The sequence below is a fragment of the Chiloscyllium punctatum genome, chromosome 1, assembly GCF_047496795.1.
Source record: "Chiloscyllium punctatum isolate Juve2018m chromosome 1, sChiPun1.3, whole genome shotgun sequence".
Lineage (NCBI taxonomy): Eukaryota > Metazoa > Chordata > Chondrichthyes > Orectolobiformes > Hemiscylliidae > Chiloscyllium > Chiloscyllium punctatum.
The window spans coordinates 163,074,469-163,096,503 of record NC_092739.1 but is presented as its reverse complement, the minus strand read 5'-3'; the positions used below and the strand labels follow the sequence as shown (position 1 = coordinate 163,096,503).

The 22,035-nt window shown below is 43.2% G+C and overlaps 1 protein-coding gene across 2 annotated transcripts in view; it reads right to left on the bottom strand.

Annotated features, from left to right (window-relative positions):
- Window positions 1-909: 909 nt before the first annotated feature.
- LOC140481543 (exocyst complex component 6B) overlaps window positions 910-22,035 on the bottom strand; it is a 664,346-nt gene continuing 643,220 nt past the window's right edge. For both annotated transcript variants that reach the window (XM_072577911.1, XM_072577921.1), the window contains exons 21-22: window positions 11,480-11,592; window positions 910-7,842 (exon numbers count right to left, since the gene is read on the bottom strand). In XM_072577911.1, the coding sequence (XP_072434012.1) occupies window positions 7,710-7,842; window positions 11,480-11,592 (246 nt within the window). In that variant the 3' untranslated portion in view covers window positions 910-7,709. The remainder of the gene's footprint in view (window positions 7,843-11,479; window positions 11,593-22,035) is intronic.

Below are 22,035 nucleotides of genomic sequence, written 5' to 3'. Positions count from 1 at the left end.
CACACACACAATATTTACAACTTTCCCAAGCTCATGAGGAGCAAGGTAAACACTTGTTTGAGACTTCATCTTGTCGGTTGACACTGCTGTGTCGATTAAATGGGTAAGTTAAGGGAGAAATCAAACAAACTTTCCAGGATTACCGTTCTCTCTCTAGAATCTGATCAACAGCTGCAGCAGATTGCCAGTAGGTTCAGATGAGGCCAAGAGTAGATTCATTTGAGAAACTGTGAGCTGATGTGATGGGAGGACTGTATGTTTGCACATTCTATGAATTTTATCAAAGAACAAAAGCACTCAATAAAAATTAAACGAGGTGTTTAAGCTTTCATCATAAATTTTTCTGCTCCAGTCCCCAACTTAACTGATTTATTGAATTTACAATGTCTGTGTAGCATTTTAGTACCTTTCATTATTTCAAGTTGTCCTAAAGCTTTGAGAATCAGTGAAGCACTTTTTGAAGTTAGGCAGTGTTGTATTGCAGGAAATGTGGCAGTGAATTTATGCACATTTAAGTTCCCACAAACGATAATTCAATAATCAGAAGATAGTCTTTCTAGTGATGTTTGTCAGGAGATAAATATTGGATATCATGGGGACTCTGTTCAGTACCAAGTACCTTATATGTCCACCTGAGAGGGCAAATAGGGGTCTCTTAATTTAACATCTCAGTTGAAAGGAGAGAGCTCTGACAGTGGTGCACTCCCTCAGTATAGCACTGTAGTTTCAGCCTGATGTGGGACTTGAACTCACTATTCGACTTACAGGCAACAACACAATTGTTAGGTTACCATACTGTGTTGAATCAGGAGGATAATGTTCTTGAGGCATTGATTGCCCTTTGTTGCTGGTGAAAAGCTGTTTTGAAAGACTGAGACATGTGGAAAGTAATAGCAGTGAGAGAGTTGGTCATTTAAGCATTTTTATTTTGGTCAACCCTTGGTACTGTATACTGAGAGGAGCAAGTCTTTCCCATGATAATTTGCACCTTGCAAATGGGTAATAAGCAAAGAAATCAATTCCTCCTCATTTGATCATTTCTCTTTTGTAAATTCCACATCTGTGCAAAAAAAAAACCTGTGCAATTTCCAACAAATAGAACATCTGAAGGATAAAAAAAAACAGAAAGTAGCCACCTAGCAGCCCAATGAAAGGCTGAACACCAGGAATGCCTAAGTAAAACATGACACTAAGTAATACAATGATTATACAGTCAGTTTACAAACCTCCAGTAAACCCAACACTGACTCTGAAAATCAAGTATTCTTCTTTATGTAGTGGCTTAGGATACTGTAAGCTGTATTCACCAAGAGATTCTAATTTATACATTCTGTATGTGTTTAGATATTCCCTTTTAATAACATATTAATAAAAAAAAAGCAGTTATGGCTGTGCTATCCCTCACTCCCCACCCAATCCCCTTAGTGCAGGGTTGAGCATGCCCATTGAAAACAGTGATAAAATGGGCAGTCTTTCAGCGCGACGTAATTTACTCAAAGTGTTTGTGCATGTGAATGTTAAAACAGAAAGATCTTGAAGCATACAGCCAGCCAATCACCATCTGTAGTAAGCTTCTTGCTCTGCATTCTTTTGTAAGAAAGAGAATTCAACTGAGAATTGTAAAGATTACAAAGTCAATCGAAAGGCAATCTGTTTCATTAAGAATTCCATTTCAGTTGACAGGTTGCAAAAATTACATCAGGGTGAAGAAGGGAAGGAAGTGAGAAGCTGTTCGTCCAAAGTAACAATCCAAGGAATCAGTTTCTGCTGAAGGACTTTGAAGTGGGCTGTGGAACTAGACAGAGATTTATTTGTGCATGTCTTCGATGAGATATGGTATATGATGAGATGCAGCGAAAGGTTATGATGATGAAGAGATTCAGGGGTTGGATAGAAAGAGTTTGAGAGAGGCGAGGAGAAATTGAAGAATATGAAGAGAGTTGTTGAGAGAAATGGTGATGACAGATTGAGATTTGTAGTCAGGAGAGATTGAAAAATGCACTGAGGAAGGTATCGTGACGATTGGAGATATACTGAGACTGAGAAAGATAGTGAACTAGGAGAAAGTGAGGACTGCAGATGCTGGAGATCAGAGCTGAAAAATGTGTTGCTGGAAAAGCGCAGCAGGTCAGGCACCATCCAAGGGGCAGGAGAGTCGACGAAGAAGGGCTTATGCCCGAAACGTTGATTCTCCTGCTCCTTGGATGCTGCCTGACCTGCTGCACTTTTCCAGCAACACATTTTTCAGCAAAGATAGTGAACATCAGATTCAGATAAATAGTGGGATGGAGTTGAGGGATATGGTGATTAGTGATTTGGAGTGATTATGATGAACAGCTTGATTGAAAAGTGAAAAGGCAAATAGGCTTGTGAGGTTTAATTTACATTCTCCATTCTTTCCAATGCTGTTCACAGTTTTAACAGTCTTCCCTCAGATGTTAAACCCCTCCTTAAAATCTGCTGTCAACATTCGTTTTCTCCACAAATGTCCATGACTCACCTGTACTTGCAAACTACCAAGCCAGCTCAATATTCTCTCCAAAGCCCTTCAGAATATTATTGCCCCAAAATCTACACCCAGCTTTCCTTGAACGATTCCTGTGAACCAGTCCGATCAGGTTTCCACCCCCACTACAGTACTGAAATTGCTCTTATCAGAAAGAACAAATTAAAACCTAACTGACTGTGACAAAACTAAACCATCCCACAAAAAAGACAAAGAGCCATTGATTCTGGAATTCTGAAACCAAAACAGAAATAGGTGGAGACACTCAGTAGATCTGGTGATATCTGTGGAGAGAAAATAGAGCCAATGTCTCGGGTCCAGGGATCATTCTTCTGAACGGGGTTCTTGTCTTTCTGAAGAAGGGTCACTGTAACTGAAACATTGACCCTGCTTTCTCTCCACAGATGCTGCCAGACCTGCTGAGTTTCTCCGGCAATTTCTGTTTTTGATCTTAACTGTCCCACACTGTTCTTCTCAACCGTTTGGGCTTTTAACATAGTTAACCACACCTTGTCTTTCAATATCTCTTCACTATGGTTCCCATTCACTTAGTTCCATTCTTAATTGTCCAGTCGTACTCCATAGATATACCCCTGTTGTGGCTTCTCTTTCTCCTTCCACACCATTGTTCTAGTGAGACTGAGAATAGATCCTGGGCTCCTGCTGCCATTTGGTGACATCAGTCAAAAACACAAATATAGATTACTCAGCTCTACTTCACCCTTGGACTCTCAACCATGTTTAAACGGTGTGTACAACATCCAGCAGTGGATGATCAGAAATTTCCTCCATTTATTGGGAAGACTGACTCTGTTGTCTCTTGTGTCACCTTAAATTCCATTTTCTAGCTACAGACTCACATTTCTTTTCCTCATCTTTTCAAGCTGAACCAGGTCATTTGCAAACTTGGTATCACTGTTGACAAGATGAGGCTCCACACCTCCATGCCATCAGTAAAATTGCCTATTTCCACCTGTGCAACACATAGGGTGGCCATTCAGCCCACCGTATCCAGCTTCATCGTTACTTCAGATGATCTTCTCCAAAAAGTCCACCCACGCCTTGATTATCGCTGAGGTTGACATTTCCAATGCAATATGGCTGGCCTTCCATATTCTACTGAGACCATCCAAAACTCCGGTGTCTGTGTTCTAACTTACAATGAGTACTGTTCAGACATCATATTGTGCTCGCTGACCCACGTTTCTTGATTAAACTGCACACAGAGTGTTTCAATCCTGAGAATAACAGATTTTCCCATGTCTGTCATCTCCTACAACCATCTCTCACATATGTGCACTCCTTCCAATTTTGGCCTGAGCAGCCTTGAAGTTAATTGAGTGCCATGCTTCAAGGTTACACGTTCCAAAATCCTCCTTAAACCTTTCCCACCTCTCTTCCCTTCTTGAAGACACTACTTAAAATGTCTCTATGACCAGTCTTTTACTGATCTGCTTTAATATCACCCTACGTGGTTCAGTGCCAAATTTTATGTAAATGTCCCAGTGAAGCTTCATTGTAAAGCTGTGCTACATGAAAGATGTTATATAAGGATAAGTTATTGTTCTAATCAGGCCTTAATCAGATTCCACCTGGTCAGTCATTAACCTTGCCTCTAACAGATGTTGACTATGCAAATCCATGGCTTTCTGTTCCATTAAACCTTCCAATTTTTAACATTTATAGATTACACTATTTTTTCCTGTTTATCTTGTTAGTAAAAATGAGTGTCTGATGCTGCTCACAGTGGGAAGAAAGAGGTCATTGTGGTTCTTTAAGAAGTTTCAGATTAACCATCATTCTACCAGGCTGGTAATCCTGATGAAGGAAACACTTAAAAACAGGAATGAGAATCCCTTCAGATCAGTAACATTATTACTGACAGTAAAATAAAACTGACCAAGCACCGGGGAGTACATGTCTCAGTCATCATCTCATCTCTCCTGAAGGTGTTGATACTTGTTTGGGGTCCAGTTCTGCGAAGCAAGATGACCTTAACCCCAGATTGTCCACATAGCAAGGCCACAAACAGAATAATCGAGAGGTGGGGGCATCGCATCTAAATCTCAACCATGCACAGTTCAACCACCAGCAGAAGCAAAGGGGTCATAGGATGCAATGAGTCAGGAAGATAGTTGAACTCTTCACAACTAATGGTGAGGAGGTCAAAGAGAGTGCAACTCAACTGGAGCTCTGGGCAAGATCAGCTGGTGAGGCAGAGAGGTGGGGTTGGCAGCGGTGAGGACAAACTCAACATCTGTTACCTCCAGAAAGTAGATATCCTTGGAGTAAAAGTGCTACTCTACTGTACAATGTTTCACATTCTTGTTTGAACGTTAGGAGTGTTTCAGGAATGATCCAATATATGTAAGTTGTCCTATCAACCTCGGGTTGGAACACCAAATCTAGCCATTGCTCGTTTTCTTGAAGTAACTGTGAGTTCCTCTAATAGATCCTCTACACTGGCCCTCCAAATCCTTGCAGATTACGGTCCTTGGCTGGGTTGGCAGAAGGAAAACTATCACACCACAGCAGTAGTGGGTACTCTCTTCATTTTACAACTGAAATATGCAAAAGTCTTTTGCATCTCAACCCGTGCTGGGCCTGTACACCTGACTGTGCCTTAAACATCAACAGTCAGTGATTGCAAAAGAAGGCATTCCATCAGCTACTGTTAAAGTTGAACAATTACAATGTTCACTGAAAGACTGTGAAAATCTCTCATCCTAATGAAAGACAGATCCTGCAATGAGATTTAGTTCAAGCAGGGTGAGTGTACTGATGTTAAGACAGCTCCCTTCTGTGCAACTCTTCCCACTTTAACATTCATCAGCAAGTTCCTAATTTATCCACGAGTTGAGCCACTTGGAGGGACAAACTGGTGAAGATGACACAATGGTTAGCTAGATGTCTAAGTCAGATTGCTCGGCATAAATGTCAATGAGGCCACAGAGCTGAGCTTGGTGCTGAGCTGTTGGTAGCTGGTCTGTCCCTTCCAGGGGGCATTCTTCCATTTGGCTCTGTTTACTAAGAGATGGCAATAAGATAATGGAAACTGTAGACCCGACTGGACAAATACTGACAAGCTTCTGATTCTCAGTACAAGTGTCTTGTTTTTGTGACAGGGAAAACACAAGGTTTTTGAGATATCAGACCGAATAAACTCCATCTGAACCCAGCTAGATCTGGTCTCTACATACATAGATCTGTCTATGCATGATGGATACTGAGATGTGATGAGTTTCCTTATCCAGTCCCCTGTGCTATTGACTTATATAGATAGTTCAGATAAATATGAGGTTCCGCATTTTAGTAAGTCAAATCAGGGCACGACTCATGGTAAGGTCCTGGGGAGCGTTAGCCAAGTGGGGTGTACGTTCATAGTTCCTTGAAGTGTTGCTGCAGATAGACAGCGTAGTGAAGAATACATTTGGTATGTTTACCTTTGTTGGTCAGTGCAGAGAGTATAGGAGTTGGGAGGTCATGCTGTGGCTGTACATTGGTTAGGCCATTTTTGGAATACTGCATTTAATTCTGGTCTCCCTGCTATAGAAAATATATTATGAAACTTGAAAGGGTTCAGAATAGATTTCCAAGAATGTTGCCAGGGTTGGAGGGTTTGAGCTATAGGGAGAGGCTGAATAGGCTGGGGATATGTTCCCTGGAGCATCGAAGGCTGAGGAGTGACCTTATTAAATCATGATGGGCATGGATAGGGTGAATAATCAAGGTCTTTTCACTCGGTTGGGGGGAGCCCAAACCTAGGGGGCATAGGTTTAAAGTGAGAGGGGCAAGAATATAAAAGGGGCCTAAGAGGCAACCTTTTCACGCAGAGGGTGGTGTGTGTGTGTGGAATGAGCTGCCAGAGGTGGTGGTGGAGGCTGGTACAATTACAGCATTTAAAAGGCATCTGGATGGGTATATGAATAGGAAGCATTTAGAAGGAAATGGGCCTAGATTAATTTCGGTCATCTGGTCAGCATGGACAAGTTGAATCGAAGGGTCTGTTTCCATTCTGTACAACTCTGTGAATGTATCTCTGCTGTTGTTAATCCAGCTCCCTCACAGACACTCAGTAAAACTTAGTAAAGGTGCCAAAGCCCCAGAAGACTTCTCTCTCATTCGAGAGGATGACTGGTGGTGAATTGAACTGCAGCCTGAGATGAGGGGAGAGTTTGAGAAGGTGCACCCATTGTGGTAACCTTAGCTGGCGTAGGAATTGAATCTGCGCTGTTGGCATCACTCTGCACTGTAAACTAGCCAGCCTGACAACCAAATGAGCCCACCAACCGCCATGTCACTAAGCAATCCGCCTCACCTGCACTCTCTGCCACTTAACTGTGTCTCCAGTAATGTTGCTCTGCTGGCATCGCCATTCCCTTTAAAAATATCGTCAGCATTTGCAGTTTTAAACTAGAAAAGTAGGCAGTGTGAACAAAAGAAGGTGGGCTAATTTTTGTTTGACAATAACAAGGCCTCCTTTCCAAGTGCACTGGCACCTGAATGTGAGGCTGTGACATGTGCTCAGCAATCAGTGCAAGATATCTGGATGGAAAGATTGTTGTTCCAAGTTGTATCTGTTAACCAGTGAATGAATTGGATGGCAAATGGCAATGATGAAGGCTTACATGTGTAGCCTCACTCGATGCAGGTTAGCCTGGAGTTGTGGTGGACTGGAGAGAAAGGAAGAGGATTTGATGAAAGGATTCCATCGTGCAGTCCACGTGGAGGATCAAAACTCCAAAATTTCTGGGAACCCTCCAATTTTCTGTAGGTCATAAAGTCTCGCATCGGATCTGGTCACGCCAGATTTTCACTTGGCACAAAATTCTCTGATCCATAAAAAAAAAACCTCTGACCTAATAAGAGGCATCTTTTTGTTTTGCAAAAGGAGCATCATGTCCATGAAGTGATAAGCAAAGCCACACACGTCTGCAGGAAAGATACCAAGCAGTGGTGTTGGACTTCACTACCACAACAGCCTCATGATTACCTAGCGAGGCAGTTTGCAACATTCCACAGCAAGTTTGTAAACAAACAAAAGCAACAACAATAATAAAAAAAACACTTGTCACCCCTTTAAGGGGGCGAACTGGTCTCGGTTTCCATGGTCATCATGGCACATTGTCCAAAATCCAGCATTATGTGCAACTAAGAGGGATGGAGGGAGAAGGAAGGGAAGGAGTGAAGGATAGGAGCAGATTCAATGTTGGTGGGACATGCTGTTGATCAGACTCCTGAGCTGTTTTGCCACCGTATCAATTAGCTTCTGCTTGTCACGTTCGTTCTTACGGAACTGTGCAAAGACATTGTTCTTCCTGCTGGTGTCTTTCATTCTAGAAGAAAACAGAGTTACAGCATGTGGTTAAAGAGATCTTCCTCTCCTAGGATTGTACACCTCTGGACTCTTAGAAACAGCAATTACTCATGGCACAACACCAACTTTTCACAAACCCGAGTTCCACCAAGCCAGTACCACACCCCTGGGGTTGTTTCCTGAAGTCTAATCTGGCTCACCAGCACCAAGTAACTAATGCATGTAGGTCTCCTTCACTCTCACGCACTTACACTGAACTATTAGCAACAAACAACTTTTTCTGAGCCCCACACCTCCAGGGCTGCTGCCTAATAACTCCTGGAACCTGAAATCTCTTAATCAATCAATGATTAATTACTGAGTTAGAGAGCTCATGTGGAATAGTGGTAGTGTCTTTATCTCTGAGTCAGGAGGCCTGGGTTTAGGTCCCACCTGCTCCAAAAGTGAGTAATAACACCTCTGATTGATTAAGAAAATAGGTTAATTAGTGAGTTATACGATTGCTTCTGACATCTGAATGAGTCCCCAAATACTGACTCAATATAATTCAATTGCCCTTTCAGCAGCACAGCTTAACTATTCCTTTCTGCATGGAGTTTACTTCGATCTGTGTATCTTCCTACCACCATGCGAGACCTGGAACTACTCTTCAATTCCATCTGAAAATGTTTGAACAGCCTTTTAAAAGCTTTGGAGCAAACTCCGCACGTGTTTCTAAACACTATTGAATGTCACTGATATTTTAAAACAGTTAGATGTACCAATACACAGTAGGAAATGAATATAACAGCCTTTTAGATCTGTTTCTCCCCAAACAAGTGTTCACCAAGTATTGTCTTCAACAGCACAAAAATGTCCACAAATTTCCTTCTAGGTGGTAGATGTTGTGAGTTTGAAAGGTGCTGAAGGTGCTATTGAGTGAGTCTTGGTGAGTTACTGCAGAACATCTTGTGGAGAGACATGCTACTGCCAGAAGGAAGGGTGTAGATGGAGCTTTAATGCATATTGAACCCCATGCTGCCCCCTGTCCTGGGAATGTTTGATGGGACAGTGCAGAAGGAGCTTTACTCTGCATCTAACACCGTGTTGTCTCTTGTCCTGGGAGTGTTTGATGGGGAAAACGTAGAGAGAAATTTAAGTTTAGTTTAAAGAGTAGAGGAGGCTTTACTCTGTATCTAACCAAGTGCAGTAACTGTGCTGGAAGCATTTGATGGGTACAATGTAGCTGGAACTTTACTCTACATCTGACCCTGTGCTGTCCCTGTCCTGTGAATGCTTGATGGAGACAGTGTGAAGGTAGTTTCACTCTATACGTGACCCAGTCTGGGAGAGTTCAATAAAGACAGTGTAGAAAGAGGTTTCAATTAAGTTTAAAAGAGTAGAAGGACCTCTGCTCTGTATCTAACCCCATGCTGAAACTGCCCTGGGAGTGTTTAACAGGGACAGTGTGGAAGGAGCTTTACTTGAGTTGAAAGGAGTAAAGTATATTTACCTTCTGTTTACAAGAGTATCTAATTCTGTGCTGTACCTCTCCTCGGAGATTTTTACGGGGACAGTGTCAATGGTACTTTACTTTCAATTTAAGAGCAGAGAGTGCTTTACTCTGTGTCTAACCCCATGCTGTCCCTGTCCTGAGAGTGTTTGATGGGGACAGTGTAGAGGGAGCTGTACTCTGTATCTAACCTCATGCCGTCCCTGTCCTGGGAGTGTTTGTGACAGGGTCAGTGTAGAGGGAGCTTTACTCTGTATCTAACCCCATGCTGTCCCTATCCTGGGAATGTTAGATGGGGACAGTGTAGAAGGAGCTTTACTCTGTATCTAACCCCATGCTGTCCCTGTCTCAGGAGTGTTTGATGGGGACAGTAGAAGGATCTGGGGGAACATTAATTTTAAAATAAGTTCTTCACATAAATATTGGTTTGGCTTTTGAATATCCTTCATTACCTGCTCTTGAAAAAAAAGATTTGGCTGGCTAACACAAATGCAGTGTTCAGAAAAATAGCACTGATACTCATCAATTTGAACTAATGTCTTGGTCCAACGCTTGTATATAATATGTTAGACAAAATGCAGTTATGGAGATGTACGAGTTAAACTGTCAGATGGGAGATTTTTCACAGATGGAATAATGTATGCTGAAAAATTCATGTCATTTCTGAAACTGAGTGACAGTTTTTGCCTGATTGCTTTCAGTGTAAGATTGGCTAGAAAGTAGCTGGAAGTTGATACTTACGCTCGAGAGATCCTACAATGCCGCAGTAATATAAAAAAGTTATCATCAAAAATCAAAGTCTCTTGAAAATACAGCTAAATGACAAATCCCCTCCATTATGATATTTCTGCTGGTTTCAATCTTATTTTACATCCATCGTACCATCCAGTTCTCACTGAAAGTTTTGACACTACATTGGCACAGGGTTTTTTCCCTCTTTGAGTCTGCTATCTTACCCATGAGTTAATGGTGAATTTACTAAGTGAACAATGGGAGGTCATTTAACCATGTTTTGGGGACATGGGTTCAAATTCACACCCCTCTCCCATGGCAGATAGTGAAATTTGAATTCAGTAAAAATCTGGAAGCAAAAGTTGGCCTAGTGGAGGGCCTATAACCATCTTCAAGTGTCATAGAAACCCATTTGGTTCAGTAATCTGCTGTCCTTACCTGGTTTGGTCTACATGTGACTCCAGACCTACTGCAATGTGGCTGATTCTTACCCACCCTTTGGACAATTAAGGGTGGGCAATGAGGAATGCCAGAGGTAGAGTGAGAGGAAGGCAGAGGGAGAGAAGAGGGTGCATCAAAGGTGTAATCTAAACAGACTGAGCATGTCAGAGGTGCTGTATAAAACAAAATGGCATTGCTGCACTGATTTGTAATGACTGTTTTGGTGAGCTATAGTCCAGTGAAGGTGGTGTTTGGTATGCTTGCCTTTATTGGTCATTGCATCGAGTATAGGAGTTAGGAAGTCATGTTGTGGCTGTACCTGACATCGGTTCGCCACTTTTGGAATTCTGTATTAAATTCTGGTCTCTGTGCTTATAGGATGGCTATTGTGAAACTTGAAACAGTTCAGAAAAAAATTTACAAGAATGTTGCCAGGGACAAGCTGAATAGGCTGGGGCTATATTCCCTGGAGTGTTGGAGGATGAGGGGTGATCTTATAGAGGTTTATAAAATCATGAGGGGCATGGATAGGGTAAATAGACAAGGTTTTTTTTCCTAGGGTAGGGGAGTCCAAAACTAGAGGGCACAGGTTTAAGGTGAGAGGGGAAAGATTTAAAAGGGATCTAAGGTGCAACTTTGCCACTCAGAAGGTGGTACATGTACAGAATGAGCTGCCAGAATAAGTGGTGGAGGCTGGTACAATTACAACATGTAAAAAGTATTATGAATTGGAAGGGTTTGGAGTGGTGTGGAGGGCATAGATTAACTTAGGATATCTGGTCGGGATGGACGAGTTGGACCGAAGGGTCTGTTTCCGTGCTGTACGTCTCTATGACTGTACATCTTTTCTTTGCCTATTGGCCCAGAAATATTGAGTTTGAAACCTTCTGATTTGTACCCTTGTCCCATACACAACGACAGCAACTTTCATCCATACAAGGTTTTGCTATTGCCCTCCTCTAAACTAGAAGCCCCAACGGGACACACTTACTTGTCCAGCAGGGCAAGCGCTGTCATTGGATTCACCCTCAGGTATTTGCAGTTGGGCTGCCCATAATCAGCTAGGTATGTTGACCAATCCCACTGGATGAAGAGATCCAGCAGCTGTGGGAGCAAAATAGAGAAGAGGATTAGAACAACCTTACCATTGTCACATCTGACCCAAAAGGGGGGAATCATGGAGGGGGGGGGGGGGCGGGGGTGGAGGGGTTAGTGTGGAGACAATGACAACAAAAAAAGGGAAATTCTGAACAACGTAAAACAGGCAGGAGTTTTACAGACTATCCTTCAAAGCCATGCTTGACAGTAAGGGCCACAAATAAAATTAAGGGAACACCAAAACATGAAACCGCTCCTTCTTTATTAAATTGCTTAAATCACACAGGACAAAACAGGATATTGGTCCACCGTAGTGTTTATGTTTCACACTAGCCCCCTCCCATCCTTCTTCACCTTGTCTTATCAGGGATTTCTATTCTTTTTTTACCCTCAATAGGCTTCATTTTAAATGCTTAATTCAATTCAATCATTTCCTTTATTAGCAAGATTCACACTCTGGGTACCTACTTAGATTCTCACTTCTTTAAGAGACTTAGTACCAAAGGCATGTCCTGTGGCGTAACAATAACATTAAAAGTTATAAAGAACACACCCTATAACTTTTTTTGCGCTGCATGGCCTTCCAAGGTCATGCGCCTCAGCAGCTTGTGGAAGTGGAAGCCACTTATCAGCCTGCCGACTGACGGGCACAGAGTTAGAGGGAATGTCACAGTACAGAAGAGGCCATTCAGCCAATCACATCTGGACAGGCTCTTCGAATGAGCACCATTACCTCATTCCAATCTCCTGCCTTTTGCCTATATCTTTGTATGTTATTTTTATCCACATAATCAGCCCACATCTTCTTAAATGTCTCAACTGAACCTGCCTCCACAACATTTTCAAGTGAACCATTCCATACTCTTAACTACTTGCTGGTGAAAAAAGTATTTTTTTTCTGAGGTCACATTTACTCCTTTTGGAAAAGACTTTGCATCTATGCTGCCTCATGGCCAGGAACAGTTCCTCCTTATCCATTCTATTGAGCTTGCTCATGATTTTGAAAATCTCGTCTTATCCTTCTTTTCCCTGAAGAGAACAGTACCAACCTCTGCAATCTATCCTCATAGCTGAAGATTCTGATTCCTGGGATCATTCAAGTAAGTCATTCCGACACTCTCTCCTCCAATGCATTTGCACCTTTGCTATAAGGTAGCCCCCTGAACTGTAAATAATATTCCAGCTGAAGTCTAACATGTGTCTTGTACAAGTCCAACATCACCTCCTTGCTCTTGTACTCTGTTCCCCTATTATTAATTCCCAAGTCACTGCATGATTTGTCAACTGATCCCTCCATCTGTGCTGTCACCTTCAATCAACTATGCACATACACACCCAGGTCAGTCTGCTCTTGCATTGTCTATTATGTTTTGTGTTTCAATATCTGTTTGACCAAAATACATGACCTCACAATATTCTAACAAATAGAGGCAAAATGTAACTGGGTTACAGCATTTTCAAGTTTAAAACATGCCCACATTGCTTTGTAATGGTTGTTTTGCTTCAAAAAGCCAATGATTTGTGCCAGAGCTCTCTGTCTCAGTTGAGCTGATTGGCTGTGTCAATGGTCCTCCAGCTCCCAGAACTTTCTTGGTTAATGAGTGACTGCAAGACTGGCCACTTCTAGTCATGGGAATACACTCCAGCAAGAAGCTAGTGGTTCATTGTGTGGTAATTTGGGAAGATGGTGACACAACGTAATATCACTGGACTAGTAATCCAGCGGCCCAGATATTCAAGGAGTGAATTGTGAAGCACCACCTCATACTGGGAATGACAACAGCAAACACAGCTCTGCAAGTTCTCCTTCCTGACATCTGGGGACCTTGTGTCAAATTGGAACAGCTATCACTCTGATGAGCCAAGCAATGTTCCTCATGAAATCATACTCTACATATAGTGTCCCAGTCATCACCATCCAGACCCAGCAGAGGTGGGGGTGAAGTTGGGAAGAAGCTGCATGGGAATTCACAACATTGACTTTACATGACCATAAAGTCTCATGGCACCAGGTCAAACATAGGCAAGGAAACATGCTGATGCTTAACACATCACACACACACACACACACACACACACACACACACAATGAACCTCCACCTTGAGCATGGAAGCAGCACTGAGGGTGGCAAGGGCACAGAGTGTTCTTGAGGTCAGGAACTTTGACGTTCATCACAAAGAATGGTTCAGCAGCAATACTACTGACCGAGACGGTCAAGTTCCAAAATCCATTGTTGCTCGATTGGGTCTGCAGACGGTGAGGGAACCAAATAAGATGGAGGGTCACACTTGACCTCATCCTGACTAGTCAGCCGGTAACAAATGAACCTGTCCATGACAGTATCAATAGGAGTGGCCACCACATAGTCCTTGCGGAGAGAAAAACAATCTAGACTCAAAATGTTAGTTTGCTCTCTCTCACATCAGGGATGCTGCCTGACCTGCTGTGATTTACAGCATTTTTTGCTTTCAGTATAGATTCCAGCATCTGCAGTAATTTGCTCCTTCAAAGAAACATAACAGTTTTACTGTCTGGGAAGAGGTACTTACTGGTTACCAATTTGGACTCTGACTGGCTGAAATGTCATGGAGACAGCAGTAAGGAACTACTGGCTCCCCAGCTTGTTGGTAATTCAAAAAAGTGCAATGTTCAAACATATTTATTTGGCTTGTGGAGAATTTTGTTTCAATGCAGTCTGCTTACTGTAAAAATAAGCCATGTTGCAAGCTCAAAGATTATCTTAAATTGGGTGTTGGTGTACCAAATGGCACACTTGGGATTGCTCAGCAAGTCATCCAGGCACATGAAACATTAGATAATTTATTTTTGGGTTTGGTTGGGTGAGTATGGTCCGTATGCCTAGTATTATGAACTGACAGAAGAACATGCAGTTTAATTCTATCAGCCAGTGGTTGAGAGGTATGGCATATAATATCTAAAATTCAGAGATGGTGCTGGCACCTTTGAGATGTAGTCCAAAAGAAACTCTGTCCGAAAATCTTACCATGCCGGTGCGATTTATCTCTGTTTTCAATGTCTACCAATCCTTTACTGTGCACTGTTGATCAGACTCAACAAGCTAAGTACATAAGGGCTTGCTGCCAAATCACTTGGGTTAGCAGAATGAAGGGACTTATCTAATCAGCCTGCACTGAATTTGAACCCAGGTTTCCGAGATTAATGGGCAGTGCGCTGACTGACTGCACCACTCCAGTCCCTGAATCCATATCCTTTCTAATCTTTGCCTCTCCCTTGGATCTTTCCCTTGCATGTAACAAACAGATTAGGTGTAAAGCACTTCCTTCCATTTTAACAATACGGCTGGCTTTCTTTGTGTCTCTAAGCAGAGGTTTAAAGTTCATGAGATAGAGTGCCCGCACGTGTCTCACTGCTTCACAGAGTTCAAACTGAGGTGACTGGCACAAGGCCAGCAATACACCAAGTATGTGAAGTATTCTTCATACTTCAAGAAAAATTAAGGTTGCACAGGTTACAATTAACGCTCATCAGTCTCTACCTTGAGCAAAGCTAGTTCATGTTTGCAAATAGCGTGCAAGTGAAACACACCAATTATTACAATGAGTACATAGTGATTGATGGCTAGAGTATGCCACACGCACACTGCACCCGCACTACACACACATAGGGCAGTTTTGTTACATATGCGCTATGCACAGACACTGCATACGCACATGCATGTAAATATAGCAGACATATTACAGAAACACAGAGCAAATATATAACCTTTAAGGTTTATGACAGGGGCAAAAGACAATGCCTTTAGTCTTCCCAGTTTTTAGTTGTGGAAGTTTCAATTTACACACAAACTCTGCACAGATTACATACACATAGGAACACACCAAGTACACAATGTGCTTGTGCTCTCAGACACACACATACCACCAATGTGTAAATCTCCTTTACATGCAAAAATAAGTGTCAAGAGAAAGGCAGAAGCCAACGCACATTGCTTCACACTCCTGTATTCAATGTCTTGTGACCTGATTCTCACAGTCAAGAATTGGACAATGAAAGAGTTCAGATTGAGGTTGAGAGCTCTGAAACTGGGAAGCAGAGATTGTTTATCCTCCAATTGTAAGGAAACTGAAGTTTCTGAAGAATTGTCATAGTGGAACCAAAACATTAACTGTTTCTCTCTCTGCAGATGCAGCCAGACCTGCTGACTTTCTTCAGCATTCTGTTTTTTTTCAGATTTCCAGCACCTGCAGTATTTCAGTTTTATGAACCTGTCCAAATCTGCTCAGATCAATTGGTTTTGTAATGGAATTATCAAGATTTATCTGTGTTAGTACAACAGCTCTTACACAATTCTATCTCAATTGGCACCACCTCCAGTTATCTATGAGTAAGCATTCTCCAATATCTTCTCAATACTAAGAACTTTGACCAAGTGAGTGCTGGCAGGTCTTTTAAGAATGGTGATGGCTCCAAGACTTGAGCACAAAATCTCAGTTACTGCTCCAGTGTGGCACTGAGGGGGTGTCACACTGTTGAAAGTACTGTTTTTCTGATCAGGCCTGATTCTGAGACCCTGGCAGTCCTCTCAGGTGGACACACAAGATTGTGGCATTACTTTGAACAGAAGTAGGGTTTCCTTTCCAATGTGCTGGCTGATATTTATTCCCTGTGCAATGTCACTGCAGCAGCAATGTCACTGCTGCCTGTGGTATGCAGATTAGCTGTTATGACCCTACATTACAACAAAGATTGCACTTTAAAGAACTTGGCTTTGGGATTGTGCAGTGATGCTGGGAAGGAGTCTCAGTGAAAGAAGGGAAGGCAGAGATTCAGTGACACTGGAAAATATAGCTGTCAAGGGATTCTGAGTTGACCTTATTTTTGGCAAAATATGAAGTAACTATAGTGCCCCTTTATCTTCACATTGATACTGGAAATCAATAATAAGTTGGAAATCAGACGAAGAGGTGTGACCTTTGATGTAAGCTTTATTTCTGGTTCTATCATAACTCACTCAAAGGTGCGAGAGTGTGGTGCTGGAAAAGCACAGCAGGTCAGGTAGCATCCGAGAAGCAGGAGAATCAGTATTTCAGGCATAAGCCCTTCATCAGGAATGAGGCTTATAAGCCAAGAGGGTCGATAAATTATCTTTTTATCCCCTTGGCTCACAAGCCTTATTCCTGATGAAGGACTTATGCCCGAAACTTCAATTCTCCTGCTCCTCGGATGCTGCCTGACCTGCTGTGCTTTTCCAGCACCACACTCGTACCTTTGATTGAGTTATAACATAACCAGAGCAGCAGACTCTCGACTCTGATCTCCAGCATCTGCAATCCTCACTTTCTCCTCACTCAAAGGTACACTCAACTATCTACTCTCTGCTTGCTGAGCTACATTGACTTGTGGGCAAGAAAATCTCGTTTTAAAATTCTCATCCATGTTCTAAATCCTTTATACCTCCTGATATCTGTGAATCAAGTCCTACAACTCGCAAATCTCTGCGTCCCTGGCCTCTCGAACATTTCCAATTTCACCATTTCAATTGCAGGCAGCTGAACCCTGTAAGTTCTAAATTCCAACCTTATTTCTGCCTGCCCGCTCTTTCCCCCTCCGAGACCCTACATAAAGTTCTTAATCATACCTCTTTGACTAAGCTTTAAGCCACCTGTTCCAATATCTTGAAGGCACAGTGCCAAACTTTAATCTGATAACATTTCTGCAAAATGCCCTCAGATGATTTAATACATAAAATGCAAGTTTTTGTTGTTTGTCATAAAGAGAATGAGCGACGTGTCAAGTCAGGAAGTCATGGTTAGATAATTACTTTCCCATGTCCACCCTCAACAAGCAGAGTAGGCAAATCAGTTTCAGTGCGAAACACACCCTGGCATGGGTATGCTTCAATCTGCCACAAAGTTGACACAGCAACCCACATCTGACACTGACTGAAAGGGACAAGAGATCAGATCTTGGCTTCGCACACTGAAATAAAAAGTCCCAATAAGGTGGAAATCATGAAGGGCTCTGATAGAATAAATGAGGTGAAACTGTTCCCAGTGGCTGGTGAGTTTCTAACCAGTAGAGACGAATGAAAGAACCAGAGGGAAAATGAAGACATTTCTTTAAATATCGCCAGTTATGGCCTGAAAGATCAGTGAAAGCATATCTAACAGTACAGTAACTTCAAAAAGGGACATAGATAAATAAGATGCAAAGACAAGTAAAGTTGCAGGGTTATGGGAAGAGGGTAAGTGGAGCAGGACTAATTGGATGGCACCATCACTGAGCTAGGACAGGCACAAAGAGCCTAAAGGGTTCTCACTGGCAGCCAATTTACACACAGCAATGTCCTACAAACAGGAAATTGGTTTTGGAGTTCTGTTTTAAACTCATTATCTCTTTTTGATCAGGAAGGTGCACCTCGAAAAAGTTCTGCTCATCTTAGACGAGGGAGGCAATGGCCTAGTGGTATTATCAAGAGACTGTTAACCCAGAAACTCAGCTAATGCTCCTGGGGACCCCAGGTTTGAATCCCGCCACGGTAGACAGTGAAATCTGAATTTGATAATAAAGGAGAATTAAGAGTCTAATGATGACAATGAATCCATTGTCGGTTGTTGGAAAAACCCATCTGGCCCACTCATAGTATTGAGGGAAGGTAATTTGCCATCCTTACCTGATCTGACCTAAATGTGACTCCCGAGCCACTGCAATGTGGTTGACTCTTAACTGCCCTCTGAGCAATTAGGGATGAGTAATAACTCCTTGCCTAGGAAGAGACGCCCATATCCCATGAGTGAATAAAAAAAGACACAAGGATTCCCAAATCCTTTTGCTCTATAGCTTCCTGTAGTCTTCCTCCATATTCAAATACTCTACTCTTCCTGCCAAAGTGTGTAAAATTTCTATACAGAGGCCAGAATCCCACCACCAAGTTGCTATTTATTTACATGTGGAGAATCCTTGACACTGATCCAGCTCCCTCAGTGATATTTAACGTCCCCGCACCTCCCCCCCCCCCCCCATGATGTTTAATGGGTACGGTGTCCTGTGTGATATTTAACGTCCCCGCACCTCCCCCCCCCCCATGATGTTTAATGGGTACGGTGTCCTGTGTGATATTTAATATCCCCGCACCTCCCCCCCCCATGATGTATAATGGGTACGGTGTCCTGTGTGATATTTAATATCCCCGCACCCCCCCCATGATGTTTAATGGGTACGGTGTCCTGTGTGATATTTAACATCCCCGCACCCCCCCCATGATGTTTAATGGGTACGGTGTCCTGTGTGATATTTAACATCCCCGCACCTCCCCCCCCCCCCCATGATGTTTAATGGGTACGGTGTCCTGTGTGATATTTAACGTCCCCGCACCTCCCCCCCCCCCCATGATGTTTAATGGGTACGGTGTCCTGTGTGATATTTAATATCCCCGCACCTCCCCCCCCCATGATGTATAATGGGTACGGTGTCCTGTGTGATATTTAATATCCCCGCACCCCCCCCATGATGTTTAATGGGTACGGTGTCCTGTGTGATATTTAACACCTCCCCACCCCACCCCCCCATGATGTATAATGGGTACGGTGTCCTGTGTGATATTTAACATCCCCGCACCCCCCCCATGATGTTTAATGGGTACGGTGTCCTGTGTGATATTTAACACCTCCCCACCCCACCCCCCCCCATGATGTTTAATGGGTACGGTGTCCTGTGTGATATTTAATATCCCCGCACCCCCCCCATGATGTTTAATGGGTACGGTGTCCTGTGTGATATTTAATATCCCCGCACCCCCCCCATGATGTTTAATGGGTACGGTGTCCTGTGTGATATTTAATATCCCCGCACCCCCCCCATGATGTTTAATGGGTACGGTGTCCTGTGTGATATTTAATATCCCCGCACCCCCCCCATGATGTTTAATGGGTACGGTGTCCTGTGTGATATTTAATATCCCCGCACCCCCCCCCCCCCCCCATGATGTTTAATGGGTACGGTGTCCTGTGTGATATTTAATATCCCCGCACCCCCCCCCCCCCCATGATGTATAATGGGTACGGTGTCCTGTGTGATATTTAACATCCCCGCACCCCCCCCCCCCATGATGTTTAATGGGTACGGTGTCCTGTGTGATATTTAATATCCCCGCACCCCCCCCCCATGATGTTTAATGGGTACGGTGTCCTGTGTGATATTTAACGTCCCCGCACCCCCCCCCCCCATGATGTTTAATGGGTACGGTGTCCTGTGTGATATTTAACACCTCCCCACCCCACCCCCCCATGATGTATAATGGGTACGGTGTCCTGTGTGATATTTAACATCCCCGCACCCCCCCCATGATGTTTAATGGGTACGGTGTCCTGTGTGATATTTAACACCTCCCCACCCCACCCCCCCATGATGTATAATGGGTACGGTGTCCTGTGTGATATTTAACACCTCCCCACCCCACCCCCCCATGATGTATAATGGGTACGGTGTCCTGTGTGATATTTAACACCTCCCCACCCCACCCCCCCATGATGTATAATGGGTACGGTGTCCTGTGTGATATTTAACACCTCCCCACCCCACCCCCCCATGATGTATAATGGGTACGGTGTCCTGTGTGATATTTAACACCTCCCCACCCCACCCCCCCCCATGATGTTTAATGGGTACGGTGTCCTGTGTGATATTTAACATCCCCGCACCTCCCCCATGATGTATAATGGGTACGGTGTCCTGTGTGATATTTAACACCTCCCCACCCCACCCCCCCCCCATGATGTTTAATGGGTACGGTGTCCTGTGTGATATTTAATATCCCCGCACCCCCCCCATGATGTTTAATGGGTACGGTGTCCTGTGTGATATTTAACACCTCCCCACCCCACCCCCCCACTCCGCCCCATGATGTTTAATGGGTACGGCTCAGAGTGAACAGAACCTCTGACACTCCCGTTCTTATCTGTCAGCTATGACCAGATTAACAGCCCCAATCAGGGAACTCATATTCTTTGAGATCCACCTGGCTGTCCTAGTTATAATCACTCCAGTTTTTAATTTCACAAATTATGGACTCAAATGCTTGTTGTACAGTCTCACATGATTCTACTGATAGAGTCAAAATGACATTTAGGAGCAGGATATTCAATAAAAGAGAAAAAGGAGGAGGTTACTTTGAAAGAGAATGAGACAGAAAGCAATAATAAATTCGTGTTGTGATGTTTGCTGAGGAATAAATATTTTACAGGAGCTTTACCTCGCCCAGTGAGGCAGTGGAGAATCTGCCACTGATTACATTAAAGGCTAAGTTGGGTCGATTTTTCATTGATATTGGGGTTAAGAATCATATAATCACTACAGTGTAGAAGCAGACCATTCAGTCCATGGGTTCTACAATGACCCCCCCTGAAGAGCATCCTACCCAGATCCAATCCCAACCTATCTCTGTAACCCTACATTTTCCATGACTAATCCAAAAAGCCTACATATCACTGGACACTATGGAGCAATTTAGCATGGCCAATCCATCTAATCTGTACATTTCTGGACTGTGGGAGGAAACTGGAGGAAACACATGCAAACACAGGGAGGATGTGCAAACTCCATACAGACAGTCACCTGAGGGAGGAATCATACCTGGGCCCTGGCACTGTGAAACAGCAGTGCAAACCACTGAGCCACCTAACGGTTGGGATAAACAGGAAAGTGGGGTTAAGGCCACAATGAGATCAACTACAATCTTACTGAATGGTGGGGTAGGTGTGACATTACTAAAACATATTTTTCAGTTATATCACTTTACTGCTTGTGGAACTGTAAGAGCACAAATTGACCACTATGTTTCCTACGTCAAATCTACCTGACCGTGTGAGAGGCGCTTTGAGACATCTTGAGCCTCTGAAAGATGCTACAGGAATGCGAAGGTATTCTTATCTTTGTTTATCCGTGTTTCAAAATCATTTCTTCTTCTTTCGTTAAATAGCGTGACCCATGACCCTTGGACTTGACAGCACTACCACCTGAACCACAACTGAGGCCTGGACTGAAAGGGAGCAAAAACAAATGTCGGGGAGGTGGTGAAGGGGAAGAGTTAAACAAAAGTAAACTGCACTTCCTCCTCTGTGGATGGTCTGTTTTCTCAGCGCAGTGTTTTTGCACTGCCGTGTGCCAATTTGTTACAAAAATAATTATAAAAGAAAAACAAAGCATTTCAGCAGTCTTGCCTGGTCCAACCTGCATCACATCTGTACTCATTTATTGTGCAAGCACACTAACCTCCCAATGACCCGCCAGGGAAACAAGGACGTCACCTTACCTCGAGGTGAACTTCCCTGCTATCTTTGTTATGAGTAATATAATGCTGATTAAACACGGCTCCACGGCAACAGATGCATTTGTACAGTATTACTTCCTTTTACTGTGTGAATCAGAGAGAGAGCTGCGATTCTGCATATCTCTCCGAACTTTACTAC